This window comes from Heliconius melpomene, chromosome 1 (assembly GCF_056956725.1).
Source record: "Heliconius melpomene rosina isolate 202511_hmr_F chromosome 1, ASM5695672v1, whole genome shotgun sequence".
Taxonomy (NCBI): Eukaryota; Metazoa; Arthropoda; class Insecta; order Lepidoptera; family Nymphalidae; genus Heliconius; species Heliconius melpomene.
Window position 1 is genome coordinate 14,460,877 of NC_140389.1, and position 17,505 is coordinate 14,478,381.

The window sequence follows — 17,505 nt, forward strand, 5'->3', positions numbered from 1 at the left end:
ATCTTAAATTAAGATGTATTGTATAGACTAGAATTCTTTATTTTTACGTAATCAGTATAGAAATTCAATTTAACAAATTTTAGAATTAATTATTACATAGTTCTCTTCATTTTTATCAGAAGACTAATAAGAAAGTAAAAATAAACTGAATTTTCTTTTTTACAATATCCATAATATATAGTAAGTATTATAATATACTTACTTATAAACCCCAACTCCCCCCAATTATCATACCTACTACCCACCGAACCTACACAAAATCGAATGGGTAATCGATATTTATCCGATATCGATAATAAATATTCGGGGCCCGCATAAATCACGTGGCATAAAATTCAATAAAGTCATATCGGAGCGAGCACGGCGGCCGGCAGTTTAATTTGCAATTAATCAAGAACCTTAAATTAGGAGCTTCGGTCCAGTCAGTAAAAATTGATGCTTCGTGAGGCGTCGGATACAATGTTATGGCAGCGGATGGGCCGTATTAATTAATTTTATATTTTGCGATCAATTATTAAATTGTTATGGTGGTGATAAAGGAAGCTATGTTAATTTGGGTTTTTGGTGTTTTTTTTGGGGTTCTGTACCTGTAATTCAAAATGTAAAAACGGCTATAGGAATTCCGTTTGTTGATTGCTTTGTTGTTCGTCTGTCAAGAGCATTTGTCTCCTGGATGTATTAATCAATATCAAATTAATTAAAGTCAAATATTCAGGACCTAAAATTGGTACGGAACCGTCGATGGACGAATCCGGGTGGCCCTTGACCGGTTTTTCTATTTAATGTGAATAACTTCCGAATTTTGCAGTATAAACCCAATATCTTATTTTACCTAGATAAAAACGTATGTTATAAATATAATCATTTATGTGAATGGGCTTCGAACCTACAACTATTAAAAGTAAACTATACCATTCTTTATAGTAGTTATATCAATTAAACGATAATATACAGATTATATAAGAATACTACAGATATTTTTTTGTCAATTTCATACATTGTAAACGTGCTAAAGTGCCAGCTGTAGCTATGTTTTGTTCAAAAACGATGTAGCCAGCGAGACATGTTACAACATGTACGTATTTTAAGACTTTAAAGATATTTTTTTATAGAAATTGGACTATTCATAGGTTATCAAAAATAAATTTATATGTTCGGAATGGTATATGTAACTGACTCTGAGCGTGACTTAAGTTGTAAGAAATTCGTAAATATATATAAGATAAATTAAAAGTGTAACTTTTTTTTTAGATGTCAATTGAGGTGACTATTACAAAATTTAAAAAAAAATAGCTTTGTGCTACCACTCTTAAAAACATGCATTTTTCTGTTGTGTAATATTATTTCTCTTTTTTTACCGTACAACCTCTTTCGTGAGTTCTCCATTCAACGTGACACTGGCGAAGTGATTTTGTGCTCAACTGGCACGCTCGGAACGCCATATTAGAAAGAACAGAACAGAACAGTTTTGTGCTGTTATGCTGTATTCTTCTCATAGCAGGATAGGCGGAGGTAACCTAGTGTTAAGACACTCCGTTCCCAACTATTACTACATTTATATAATATAGGTCTTGTCTTGTCTTGTCTGTCTAATATACATGTATTTTCAGGAATAAAGAAATAATGTTATAAGATGTATAATTTTCGCGATTATAACACGTTTTAAATGAAACTATTTCATTTAATCTTTGTTTTTAAAACTATATTAGTTTTTCATTCCTTCTTTGTACATGGAAGTCCATAATGATAGCGTATATTAATCATTCTGTATTTCCCAAGTCTTGGACTACCTTATAAAAAATATATCGTTTTGGAAGTTTTCAAGGAATCTGACGTTCGTTGATGACGCGTAAATGCGTCATGCATGCTTAATTATTTTAACATGAAGCCTGAACAATATTATGTGACGTCACGAGCTTTTAAGAGGAAATCGATCGAGGGAATTATTAATTTCCTTAACTTTCATTTATATGAAGGATTTTTATACAAAACTTCATATATTTTCACTTCTTCTTAAGAAAATAAAGTTTAACATTTTTTTGTGGAACAGTAATTATAAGAAAGTTAGTAGGTACTCTTTATTGATATTTATTAAAAAAACTTTAATTAATTAATAGTACATGAGCCCAGTCATAGCATAGGTACAAGCATGTACTGTAACCGCAGATAGGTTGTAGATTCGATTCTCACTTGGAGAAATAAAATATTTGATATTTTCATTTCTTTTGCTTTGGTGTCGAGGTAAATGGGGACGTTAAAATCCACCATTCAACACGTAATGCCTCCAGAATTTGGAGAAAAGTCAGGAGCGAAGTGTCTTAACACTTGGTTTCCTCTGCCCTGCTATACATGCGGAAGCAGCGTGAAGCTGAAAAAAAAGTAAAGTACCTACATATTACTTAAAACGTAATAAAATTTTATTTGCTTTATATACATTTATACAAAAAATATTCAATTTCATCGATAAGATCTCGGTCATGGCTGAGTCAAAAGTGTGTAGTTTAACACAGTCGTCACGTTCCCCAGATATCTAGAGCATCGAAGTGACAATTAGATTATATCCAAGACACTGATGAGCCGTGAGATAAACCAAGTGTTTATTTTAGTTTAAAACCTTTTAGAACTTCCGTGATCTTTGATATATTAAATAGACTATAATATGATTTAATTTATATGTGTTTGTTCTTATTTTTATATTAATCGTCGCTTTTAGTTTGGCATTCACAGATTTTTTTTTGTAAATAACGTCCCGTGGTTGACAAAGATATAAAATAAAAACCGGCTAAGTGTGACTAGGACTCGCTCACGAAAGGTTCCGTACTATAGCAAGAAAGCACGTAACCAGTACGGAACCCTAAAAATATCTTTAATTTTCATAATTTTCTATAGTTTAATAAGAAAACAACTATTAATTTATTAAATTTAAGTTCATTCTAGTTAAGATTTAACACTTACTTACTTTATTTTTTAATTTTGCTTTTTTTACATCGTGCTAGTAATATATTTGTATAGATATTGCGATTATTTCTATAATTTTTCAATCAGTTTTATGTAATATGCTTAATCATTTGACCAATCAAGCCTTTCATTAAAATCATTGACTATAAAAGTTGATGTCAGCAGACGACGTGGGTGTGGCCGATGATTGTACAGACACTGTGACTCATAAAATAATATAACATTTTTTTTGTGGAATCTCTCGCATAATGGGCATGTCCTAATAGAGCAAGTACGCGTGGAGAATCTAGTGATATGACACTCCATTCATATTTCATAATATTTCTATTTCATATTGTTTATCTTTATAAATGATCTTTCCCCCGATCGGAAATTGAATCCACAACTATTGCGCTTCCTTATAGGAGTCCCGGTGCGGTATCATGACAATAAATTCTAATACGGACTAGAAAAATAATATCATAAAGAGTAAATAATAAAAAAAATGTCCAATATTATCAAATCGCTTTAGCATACGAAAATCAATGTTTTGAAATCCCTTTGAACTATTAATATTTCAAAATATATTTCAGGTTAATTTTTATTATATTAGATACATTTTTTATATTATCTTAAGAACAATTTCCATTGTCTAGTAGGTACGTAAAAAAATACTGAAGACTGTAATCATCCTAAATCATTACCTAACATTTTAATAGTAAGTTTCATGAGAATATAGACATTTTATCCTATCATTTAACTCTGATACTTATATTATACTAGCGGACGCGCGCAGCTTCGCTTGCGTATTTAGGGGGTGAGTTCTAAAAAACCATGAAACACATGTTCAATTAAATATTTTTAAGAGTCTAAATTTCAAATTTTATAATAATCGGTGGCGTTTTCAAGATGTTTCCATACAAACTTTCAACCCCTTATTTGCACCCTTAGGGAGGGAATTCTAGAAAACGATGAAACACGTATTCAATTAAATGCTTTTAAAAATCAAAATTTCAAATTTTATAAAAATCGATGCCGATTTAAATTTTTTTCCATACAAATTTTCAACCCCTATTTCTCCCCTTTAGGGTTAAAATTTTTCAAAATCCCTTCTTAGTGGATGTCCAGATTACGAAAGTAAACATCTGTCCAAATTTCACGTTTCTATCATCAGCGGTTACGGCTGTGCGTGCGTCTTACCTCAGTCAGTGAGGACAAGTCCTTTTATATATATAGATTATAAATTATATAGGCAAAATATATAGTGAGACCATGATGGTACAATGGGACAGCGTTTAACGACAGTTGGCGGTTCGATTTCCTCTCGGAAGAACGACATTTTCATTTCCTCGCACTGTTAAGAAGACAAATCGCGGTAATAAGTACCGAAAATTCCTATCCTGCTATATAGAGAACACTGTGTAAAGAAAAAAAACGATATACATATATTTGAGACACAATATCTGTACACAATCCGTTGATTCCATTCGCCCACGATTCAATATAGAACTAAAACATCGATTACTTAATTAATTACATTTTTATTTTAATACATCCAAGTTGTAATAGCGGATCTAACATACACATCCACACTTCCAATTAATACTATATTATATTTAGTTCATATAATTGCTATCACTGTGATCGGGGAGTGATTAACTTGATTGATATAATAAATTATTTTGTTAGCGACTTTCAAATTTTTATCTGGTTTATATAATTCTTGCATTGGAAATTGGTGCCTAGTGTATTGGTTAAAACCTGTTGGGTAGTCTATAAAGTAAATAATGTTTTTAATTTTAATTGTAGAACTTAATATAATAATAGAAATAAATAAATATCTATATAATAATCTTCATAATGAAAAAGGGAAAAATTTAATATCTTCATTCCCTCGCTCTGGCGTCAAGGTAAATCACGGCGTTGAGTACCGCCGCTAAACATGCGATGCCTCGAGGATTTGGTGGAAAGTAAGGAACGGAATCTTAACACCAGGTTCCCAGGTCAGCAGGCACAGCTTAAAGCTAAAATAAATAAAAATAAACATATTCCTAATGATAAACATAAATAAAAACGTCAAAACATAGACAACAATCAATAAAATATGAAAATGAACCTCTTACAAATTATAATGGCTTATTTAGAAGCACACGAGCGACACCAAAGATACATACATACATACAAACATACTATATCAAAAACTATACTAATTTAAACAATAACATTTAAATAATTCAGTCGTTCCATTATATCTACTAAACTATCTAATTCCTAATGAGTGGATTCGAATCCGCATCTACATATAAGATTTATTGGGTAATTAATTTATTTATTTAACATTAACAGCCACCAGATCTATTAAGGCGACATTGTTTTGGTAACATTCTTTAATTTTATCACATGTTTAAGTCTTGCCTTTGATTTATATGTTCGGATTTTTCAAATTAAATATCTAGGAAGCTTGTCTTTTGTTATATTAATATGAGTGTTTGGATTTATGTTTATTATCGTATATAGACCCTGATTTTAATTATGGCAAACGGAGAACAGAGTGTTTTATCACTAGGTCATCCTTGCCTGCACTTCTACAAGCGGGACTAAGCGTAAAACAAAAAAAGATACAACAAAGGTATAGAAGCCATTTCTAGTAATGTAAAAAGTATTAAGGGCACAAAAATTATTATAATTATCAAATTTAGGTATTATAGCTAATTTATGATATATTTTTTGATTATATTAGAAAATATATGATATATTCACATACATAAAAAACTATTAGTAATTATGCAGAATTCGATGGAAAGTGAGGAACGGAGTGTCTTAACACTAGGTTCCCTCTGCCTATCCTGCGCTGCGGGATACAGCGTGAAGCTGGTTTATAAATAATTAAACACAGTAATATCCGCTCCAAGACACCCGTCACAACACCGGTTTCCTAATCTCACATGGTCTATAGATAATTTAATAATTACCCTCTAATTAGAAACTTCCAGTCGACTCTGCCCTAATAACATAATTTGATAGTGTTTTTGACGATCTACGCCAATTAAATAGTTATATTGACATTTTTATCATATAATTATAAGTGCTTGGTTGAAATACTTTGCGAAGTATCGATGGAATGTTAAAAAAAAATATTTAAATCTATATTAAAAAAATATTAGATATCTAGTTGAATTCTTAGTAAACGTACTTACTTAATATGTTGCTTTAATAGTGGTAATGGCAATTCCTCTTTTACTTACATTTTTCAAGTCCAATTTCGTAAAATAATTTACTATACAGCCAAAGTAAAAAGTATATATTTACTTCACAATTTAATTTTACAACTGATCTATTTAATATATAACTTAAAAAATATTTTTTAAGCTTACGCTGCTTTCAATTTCATTGTCTCTAGTAGGAATCGAACCCACAACCTGTCGCGCTTATAGTCATAATTATGCTCGTGCCACAGCGCCACGACTGGCCTCTGTCTCTCTTTTCAACGAATTAATTTAATAGAGATATATATAATGATTTTTCCTCTTGGCAAAAACAAGATTTACAGATTTGCATTACTCTCCACGGGACGCACCTAAATGTCAAATATTGAGAACTTAATAATGTCTTATTAAATTCTCTGTCTTTCCCACATGAAAAAATAGTACTAGAAAAAACTACATTTTCATTATAAATTCTGTTTTGGTAGCTTAATAATAAAACATTTTGAAAGCTTATCAATTTTGAAACTACTAAAACTACACTATTAAAAACGTTTAATGGTATAAATTGAGATGAAGTCATTACGATATGTAGTAGGTACTTACATTCAAGATCATTAGAATAATTTTAATGTTTTCTTACATTTTGTACCAATGGAATCTGAGTGAATTGAGGTAACTTAGCGATAACGCGTTAAGTGTCCATAGAATTCCATGTCAATACATTCATCCATGTTTAATATTAAAATTGAGGCAGATAGAATTTACTGTCAAGACATTCGGGTCCCCACTTCAAGTCCAATTGTAAGACATTGTAAGTTGAATGGTGGAAATTACAGTTTATATTATTAGAGTGAAAACCTGTAAATAATGTAATACTCCAAATGGGAATCAAACAAACAGCTATCGCCTTTACAGTTAAACACCATCCCGCTCCGCCATGATGGACATTTGTGGTTTTTTTTAGAGAACTGGGAACCTAGTGTTTTCATCGAATTACATTTGTTTATAATAACATAAAAACAAATTTGTTATAATATACATTAGTTCAGTATTTCTGGGACAAAATGAAATGTGGATGGGCATTAACATTTTATTACTCGCACCATTTCTGTACACACGCCCGTAGTCGTCATTAAATCTGGTTTAACTATTGAATAATACTGTATTTCAACATCATAACTCATTTCAATTCGATTAATTGATACATTAATGTATTTGGGTAGTAGGTAAGGTAGAAGTTTATTATTTTGTTCAATTTTATAGGTAAGTTATGCAGTTTGGTATAAAAATTTAGAACTGGGTTTGAAAGAGTCTTTCGAGTAAAGAAATACTTTGATACCTACTCAACATGCAATATGTTGTATGGTGGAATGGAGTATCTTGAAATTAGATTCCCGTTGCCTACTCTAATATACGCGGGATAGAGCGTGAAACTAAATTTGAAGAAAGCGTGAAAGAAATTTTATATTCTGTTTTTGTTACGACTTTCAATTATCGTCTTGCAGTATAAAATTACTGAATATAATGCCTTAATTTGCTTAATTAGACTGCATAAACCTATGTATAACCTATTCAGCGAAAATAAAAAAAATATTTACACCCTTACCTAGACTCTACACATGGCAAAACAGTTTTAACAAGCAAGCTGTCTTATTAAAACAAGCGAACGATCGCCATCGATTAACGCGATCAATATCAAATGAATAATTACTTTGCCATACCATCATACTTGTATCATAAAATATGTCTAGAAAATAATTGAACCGACCACCCCCGCGACCGGCGGCCGTGAGACAGCGTGTGCGCACCCATCACGAGCGCTCGGCTATCCAGACATTGACATTAGACATTGAATGACACTGTTTGCGGACACCGGGCGAGGCGCTAACTTGTGACTTCTAAACGATTAGCGACTACATGACGGTTTAACTGTAAACATTATTACCATTACCAACGAAAAATATATTTTACGGTCGATACATGCTATTTTATACTCTATTCTATAAGAAATAAAGGTTTTATTAAGTGACTAAGTTATTTTGTAAGTAGTGATTGTCAACAGACGTAGTCAGACTAGATAGTTCTGTCACTGAACAAAAGTAAACACTTTTAAAAGTCTTTGGAGCGATGAGCAATATTGTCACAACGTTTTAGAAGCAGCATCATAGATGTTGATGCTTTTGATGTTTGTGGAACAATTTAAAATTGGGTCCGAGTCGTTTGTGGGCTCATTGTTAAGGTTTTTACGCCTTCGAAAGCGTTACATTGATATTTCATACAGGAATTGAAAGTTTGGTATGATCATCCAAGACGTCATGACGTAGAGGAATAGTCTGACTGAAGTTTTTGGTTGCGGGTTCGATTTCCACTCGAGGCAATGAATTATTTTCATTTCTTCAGTCATTATTGGTAACAAGACAAAACTTGCAAATTATACATACATGTAATTTTATTTTTTTTTATATTTTTTTTCATTTCACTGTGTCCGTTGTTTTCTTTCCAAAAAAATTAGAGGTACTACTACTAGGTGAATCAAAAATACGCACATTGTTATTTCAGATACGAAAAATATCTATATATATGATAATTGTAAATATTTCTTCAAAGGGATTCGAACTGACAACCTTCGTGTTTATTTAAACATTTATCTGCCTGCATTATTCCTTTTTCTAGCTTCAGCCTGATCTCTGGGGGGTTAGCCTGCAAGAACGGAGAGCGCAACGCTACGGTAGTTCCTTTTTTATCTCCTCAAATTATTTTACTATTTCATGTGATTTAAAAAGACATTTAAATAAACATTAATATGTATTAATATATATATAGATTTTACATATATTTCGTGATATTCTATGACGTTATATATTCAATATAGGTTACAACGACCCGTTTTAGCGCCACAGTCGCTTCCATAATGGGTGCGCGCGATAATTGCTGAAGCTACGCACAATGACGCGTTCAGTCCATTCAATGTTATTTCACAAAGATTATTTATTTATGTAGATAGTGTAAAAAGATTTTATATTACTTATAGAGTTTTTTTTGTACTGCCATGCTTATATTTGCATACTTAGAAGTACAACTCTCTTGAAATTACTATAACTAATTTCAAGTAGGTAACATGTTTATTTTTTCAGTGTGAAAGTATTTCATTTTATATCTTTATTTCTTAATATATTAAAAAAAAATAATAAAAATAAAAAAATGCTTACAATATTTTAACTAAGCAGATTTTTTGGAATTTTTGAAAACAATGACAATCGGAATGTAAACGCGACGATTGTGGGTTCGACTTCTCGGGGAAATTACTTAACTTAATTTCCTCGCTCCGGTAACAAGACGAAGCGTGGCGTTGCATTTCGCCAATGAACTTGCAATATATCTAAAATTTACAAAGTGAAGGATTTTATTAGATACTTACCTTCACGCAAAACTCCCTCTGCTTATCTAAGTATAAGCGGGAAACAGCGTGAAACTATGAAATACCAATGTTAGCAGTTTCATTCATTTCCATTAATTTAATGTATTATTAATAATATATAAATGTTATATTAATAAACCACATATTGACAACAGCATCAATTAAACTTGTACATTCTTATTCCCATAATCTATGGTAGTCCATATCAGAGCGACACGCAAGTTAGCGGGCGCACGCTAAACGCAGCACAAACGGGCGGTCGGCCGCCGTGCGCGACAGACAGGCTCGCTCTGGTGCTAAATGGACTAGTTCAGACCTTTGATTGTATATATGTATATATAGGTAGTAGGTACCAATTTTGTAAGGGTATCACGTTTTGGGTTGCTTTTGTAGGGTTTTTAGGGAATTTTAAGTTTTGTTTTTCACTCTTTGTGTATATTTATGAAGTTTAAGTAAGATTTACTTTGTGTTTTTGAACTGTGATTTAATTAATTAATTTTAATTAAATTTTTGTTCTATAGGTCAATGACCATATTAGGGAAAGACAGTACAGTTTCAATATTTATTTTGTATTACATTTTCTTCAGTTGGTGAACCCAGAAGTTATAAATATAAATATACTCTAAGTGAAATTTGAACCCACATCTACGCTCGAGCAATTCAACAATACGACAAAACCCTAACAGTTCTAAGGTGATAAAATTATAATTTGCAATTTATTTATATATAACAGGAAGATTCTAAATCATTTAAATATGAATTAATTTAAGAGAAGCCGTTAAGATCTCCTTTGATAATGCCAATGGCAAATCCATTCGTCACCGTCTGTACAATAGTAAATGCCAACGTTAGTTTCAAGAAGTAGAACGAAAACAGGCCAAGCTTACATTCTGCAGTACGTTTGATGAGTTGTGGCCGACTTGAAGTAAGGCTTTATGAACTTATGCGGATTGTTTACTTGGAAGAAAATAATCATAAGTAAGCAAAATCTTAAAATCAAATCTGCGCAATTATTTATAGCTAACCTAAAAGCAGTCACAACTCGTCGACTGTACTATATTATATATATGTAGAAACGAAATATGCTAAATAAATAATCAGTAATTAGTGCCTCCTGAATGTTTTATATGAAACTGTTCTTGCCAAATGTTGTCGTAGGTCACGGCTTTTACGATGTGAGTGTGAAAGGTGTTAAAGATATTCGGAAAATTTGGGTTGGATGCCATCTTGATTATCAATCTTATTTTGTTAAATAAATGTGTAGATATATACTCCATTTAATTGAATGCATTTTTATAGCTTTTAGATCGACATGTAATATAATATAGCCATGCTCTGTTAGTGAGACAACGCGCGGCCTTGAGTTCACAGGAGAACGGAACTTTCTTGATTGAACGAAGTGTTTTAACACTAGGTTCCTAGATTACCTCTGCCTACTCTGTTATTTGCGGGTACAATGAGAAACTGAAAATAAAATGATATTATCAAGCTGATTTGATGGTTTGATGATCCAGAACAGTAATCTGGGTCTTGATTTGGCAAGAAATTATTAAATTTTCTTAAAAAATATATAATATGGCACAAACAAATTAAAGTATAATAATATCAAAATTTAAATACAAAACAATATTACAACAATCGTTTAAATAAAATTACAAATCATAAAATTCCGTCTGTCCAACATTAGGTGACTTCCTCGCCGCGCTTAACCGACTTTCCACCAGATGGTGCTTTGAAGAATAATTAATTGACATACAACTTATCACAGCTAATTTATTCGTCTGGATAGACAGAGGTTTGTCACCGACCTGGCACTATTCCATTGACGCTCATTCTAAAGCAATATGAACTTTATCCCTGTATTAAGTAGAGTTTAAATTCTATTAAGCACAAAGTGATACGGTTTTCTTAGTTCACTGAAACTCTACTGTCAGTAAGATATACTTAAATTAAAGCCAAAATAAACTGTAAGTACTTATTGACGGATTTTATAATTACGGAGGTGCCGTGTGACAGTTATTAAAGTAAATATATGTCAAATTTATTATTTCATTTTCAGGCTAAAAATATGATTGTGTGATACATTGTAATTTGTTCAAACAAGTGTTAATGTATTAATTTACTTTAAACGATCCGTATATGAATGCTTCAGATCGTTAGCAGTATATTTTTTTGTTTCACACTGTATCACGCACAAAGTAGGGTAGGTAGAGGGAACCTCGGAATTTGTTAAGATGCTTCGTCAGCATTATAACACTTCCGTTCCACACTTTCCGCCTGGAAAAGGGAAAAAGAAAATAAATTTGGAGGACGGAATTCAACGCCACACTTAACCTCGCCGCAGTTTTACACAGTGAGGAAGTAAAAATGTTAAATATTTAATTTCCTGCGGAATCGTATCCACAACCTGTTGTGTTTACAGACGTTGCTTATGACCCTGGGCCACGACTGGCCTCTAAATATACATATATGTCAATTTTTGATAACATAAATACAATTATAAACACAAAGACATAAATAACAATGTTAAACAATACCAAACGCTGATGCTGACCGCACGCATACCCAAGCATCTCAACTTTCAAGAGATGAATCCTGAATCCACGAGGTGTCAACGCGCACCCATTCACCCGCCACTTGTCGATTGACTCGACTAATGTAAACTTTGTTAATGAATCTGAGAGTCTTCTTCGTATATGTTGGATATTTTTAAATTGACCCCTTACGTATGTGATTTGGAAAGTTTATTATTAGTTTTAATTATGTCTGTCTGTAGTTGTATTTATATTTTTAGAATTATTTTTTGTATTTTTTTAGCTTCGCGATGTATCGTGCATATATGTAGCAGAGTAGGCAAAGTTACCAGGATTGTTACCAGAGCGAGGAAATTAAAATACAATTTCCCCGTATGCCAATCGAACACACAACCGTCACGCTAACAGTTATATACTGTACCACTGCGTCACGACAGCCTTTAAGATTTTCAGAATTCCTATAACGAAATTTCCGTAAATTGTTTAGGCGTATGAGGTTAATAAAATTATTTAATGGAAGCCTTGCATTTCTTCCACGACTCATAACTTAGCCGCTCTTGACTTTTATTATTGTAGCATTTTCACTGTTGTAGTAAAACGGCAAGGCCGAACACTAGTTGTTTATAATAGTCTATGAACACGTCTTTCTATAAATTCTTTAGTTTCGATGAGTAATCAGGTATGTTTCCAAATTATTAACTTTGTTAGAGAACGAGTAAAATTTCATTCACTCATTCATATTTTGAAAAATTCATTCTTTTATTCACTCCACGGTGGCATATTTAGTGAATGTGAAACTAAGCTTTGTTTTCTAGTAACACATAATTTTTAACATTATTTTTTCAAGGAAATAAACACACGTGTAATATTATATAAGATGCTACAAAAGATTCTTTAATAATGTTATTTCTAACTTTAAACAATATTATTTCTACAAACTCGTTCCTTCTATTATTGTATAATTGAATCTCAATAAGATAAAGGTTTAATTAAATTAATAAGTCAAATTTACCTGATATCCGCTTACCACGTACGCCATTATATAAAAAGTGGAATTTGGTTGTCTTGTATTACACAAACACATCACGTAAATTGACAAGTTATAAATATTTAACTTCGCATTTTAATTTAAAATTATATAAGTACATATATTTTTTATTCCTATTATTAAGAATACATTAAAATAAATAACAGTTCCTTAGCCTTATCAGAGATTTCATCTGTAGAAATGAACTGGTTTGAAGTACTCGCAACTAGCGACAATCTTCAATGAATTCAGTTTTAATCGGACATCCATATCGATATCGTTACGTTAATCGATCAATATCGAGCGGGATCGGGTTCCCGGTAAAGTCTTTAGACACGTCTAAATTTATTCGAACTAGCTTCGCACTCGATGCTCTGACAATGAACTCTTATCGAGTAAACAATCGATCAGTCAGCGCGAGCTGGCGCGCGTCTCTCCTCGATGCCCGTGGCGGATCGTAAATCGATATTTACCGGTCCGAAGCACAACACTACTTGTAGTAAGACGGTTTTTACGACCGTTTCTGTAATTAGGAACGTTCTGATTTTGAAATTGAGTGGGTGTTTAAGGCAGTTCATTTCACTTTATCATTACATAAAGTGAATTGAAAGCGTAAACATATTGAGCTAATTATAAATTAAATTTTAATTATTTATTTTGTAAACTTTTAAAAACATTAGTATTTAATGTTGATTTATTATAAAAGTAAATACTAAAAATAAACAAAAAATTAAGCATTTTTTCACATATTTCAATATATCTTTAATGGAATCAGTGTCGTTTTATATAACGTTTAACCCAATTATGTTGCGGTCAGTGGTCAGATCCATTATCCGCTTGAATAGACACATTTCGTTCAGAAACCTTTTAGCAGGTTAACATATTCAATTTACATTGATACTTAGATTTACTCATACTTTATCAATTTACAAAAAAACTAATACAGATACAAATGATCCACCTACGATAACTAATTAACACCGTCTAGACGAATAAGTAAATATATTTTAATGAATAATTATATTTTATGTAGATGTTATTTTTGCAAAAGCGCATTTTTAGTCATCTAAATATTGTGTGATGAGCAGTGAGATCTTCTTCAGTTACTCAGACAGTTCCCAAGGAAGTGTCTTAATAAGAACGGAAGTGCCGTTTCCCACTTACCACTAGATTTTGTAGGCTCTGAGTGGTGAGTGGCGGAATTCAACGCTGCGTTGCCTCGTTACCAGGGCGAGGAAAATTAAAATATTAAATATTCTATTAATATTCATTTCCTCGGGTGGATACCGAATATCGAACCCACAACCCTTTGAGTCGTACGGTTGCGATCCAGCCCGACGACGTAAATTATGTAATAAATAAAATATATTTTTACTTAATATATTTCAAGATGGAACACTATGTATACTTGAAAATATTTTTTTGTTCAGGGCGTCTGGCAGCGCAGTGATTCTGGACCCTCGTATGGTGTGCAAGAAGAACCGGCGGACGCGCGGCCGCTTAGCACAGATCTGTAGGAACGAGACGGGGCTGCTAAAGGAGATCAGTCGAGGAGTGACGCTGGGAGCAACAGAGTGCGCCCACCAGTTCAGAAACCGTCGGTGGAACTGTACCACACAGAGACGCAGCATGAGGAAAATATTAATGAGAGGTTAGCGCTAATGTTCTATTTATTTTGTACTTTTATGACATATAATTATCAGTTTCACACACAGCACCCTGCTGTAGGCAAAGGGGACCTAGTGTAGTAGTGTAGTGGACCGGCGGAACTCAACACCGCGTTGTGAATGATTCGAACCTACTATAATCCAGAATCCTATCAGCAAGAGGAGCTAAAACTAAGCTACATCATTCTCAATAAATCCATATATTTTCATTCTCTTACATATATATAAAAAAAAAAGATCAACACGACATGCCAATTATCCATATTAATATGAATTTAAATTTTTCACATTATATTGTTATTAATGTATTCTAACATCGACCTCTGTTTATTGTACCTACCATCACTCTTTATACGTCTAATTTTATTATTTTATTACCCACTCCATAAAAGCGAATAACACGGTTTTAACACGGATTTATTTTAACGATAAGTTTATTAAGTGAATCGATATTTAGAAAGGTGTGCGATGAGTTCATCAATTTAAAATTTAATTCACTAAATAATATGAAATGTATATATCCTGCTTATTGTTTCTGTGTAATTGTGCTGTTTTTTAATAGACGGCTATTGGTTATCAATTTTTATGTTATTAGATTAAACTAGTTTATTAACCTTTTTTAGAGGTCTACCACAGAATTCATCGTTTATCTTGTAAATTTAATAATATTGCGGCGTTTAGTTCCGCCACTCAATGCACAATGCCTCTAGTTGAATCGGCAGAAATTGGAGTATGGGACTGTCTTAACACAGCGTGAAGCGGAAAAACTGTATCGCAACTATCACATTTATATTCAGATACCATCTTATTACGCCACAATGGGTCTTTATTATTATGAAAAAAATATTGATTATAATTGCTTAACAAAAGCGTTGAGTACAATCATTGAGGGATTGTCATTTTTTTAAGAATTAGGATAATCATAATTAAGTATTTCACTATATAGTGTATTTCAAGACTATATACCAATTCATTCTAACAAAAGTTCGTATATTGGCAATAATATTATTTTATATATACTTATTTTTTATTGTCTATTAAGACAAAACACAATTTCGATTGTAACACAAAGGTTACGTTTCCAATATTGAAACAAACAATCAAATTATAAAATGTATTTGGGTATCAATATTAGCGGGCGAGGGATCGCTACCTGCCCGCTTAATAGCCGATGGACAAAAGAATGCAAAATGTGTTAAATTGCACAGATAACTATCAGTGCCTAATTCGATTAGCCCAAAAGACTTCATTTTATTCGACCACTCGTTTAATTCATGCATTTTAGAGATGCGATAACGATTTATCGATGTTTCAATAATATATCAGACATGCATATAAGAAAAAAAGAATAAAATTTACGATATAAAACTTGTAATTTTTGTTAATAAACATAAAACATTTAAAAGATTTGTCACTATAAATTAAAAGATTGCATTATCGATATAATTAATAATTGATATGCGCGTCACTATGTTAGTCTTACTTGCAGGAGTTGCAGGTCATTAGATGTCGTCGTGCATCCATTTGGTATTCATTAGTGTAAATTAAGTGGTATATGTCGAAAATTCGTAAAAACAAAATATTTATAAACTTCACCTTACCTGTATTTTAGGACTTACAGCTTATATTATCGCTACTTTATCGTTCATAAGAAAAAAACAGAAACAAATTATTTTTGACTATATATTATTCCAATGTGAAATACGAGTCGATTTAAATGTCAACGCTTATTTTTTGTGGTTTTTGGGTTATCAGGAGCCATTCTGCTAATGTAAGATACATAATTAACTGTTTTATTGTTAAGTGAGATAGCTTAATTTGATATCTTTGTTTCTTACTTGCGTCGTTTTGTATTATGAGATGGCTCCGTGGCTTGATGAGAACGTATGGCTGAGTGGTCAGAGCGCCTGGGTCAATTTCTAGGAGGCACGGGTTCAAGTTCAACTATGTTCAAATTGTTATACATTTTCTAAATAAGTAACTTACATAGATATTACTGGACTTAGATAGTTGATATGAAAAAGGTTTTCTTGAAATTCCTTCGGGAACAGGAAGAATGGAATTTTATTCTCTTAAATCTAAAAACTACTATTATTTTAAAGAAATTAATATTCCATTCTAGTATAGCAAATTGTTGCATAAAAATAATTTTATCTGTACCTATGGTTTTTCTAATAATTTAATATAATATGCTACGATTAAATATCCGGTTACAGTTAAACAAGTCGTCCGCACACAGAAAATCGTAAAGAAGTAACTTCTTTATCTTTTTTTTTCTCTCATATTATTAGTATTGTTTTCTTTGCTTATATAGTATTTATATTTCTTTATATTTAATTTATCCCATAATATTTGTTGTTAATTATTTTTGGCGACATGCAATAATTTGTTAATGCTTGTTTCTTTGTAAACAAACATTACAATGACAGCTGACACATGACAGCTGTCTTTGTAATAACCATAGATGGTGTGGCAAAGTTCTCACTAGAACCCATTTCGTGACACGTTTAACCATTTATTTTTTTACTTCTCCCATATTTACAATGAAAAAAAAACACTTGCCAGCAGGTGGATGAAGTTTGAACTTATTTATTTTAATATCTGTACTATATTGCACATTGAAAACAAAAATGGTATTATACCAACAATTTTTCGGTACAGCAGTTTTAAGTTTTTTATATAATTCTTATGCCCATATCTTGACAATAAATTGAAA

The 17,505-nt window shown here is 31.9% G+C and overlaps 1 protein-coding gene across 2 annotated transcripts in view; it reads left to right on the top strand.

The window, feature by feature from the left end:
* Positions 1-17,505, top strand: part of Wnt6 (Wnt oncogene analog 6) — a 44,865-nt gene that overhangs the window by 14,871 nt on the left and 12,489 nt on the right. For both annotated transcript variants that reach the window (XM_085189874.1, XM_085189864.1), the window contains exon 2: positions 14,553-14,773. In XM_085189874.1, the coding sequence (XP_085046000.1) occupies positions 14,587-14,773 (187 nt within the window). In that variant the 5' untranslated portion in view covers positions 14,553-14,586. The remainder of the gene's footprint in view (positions 1-14,552; positions 14,774-17,505) is intronic.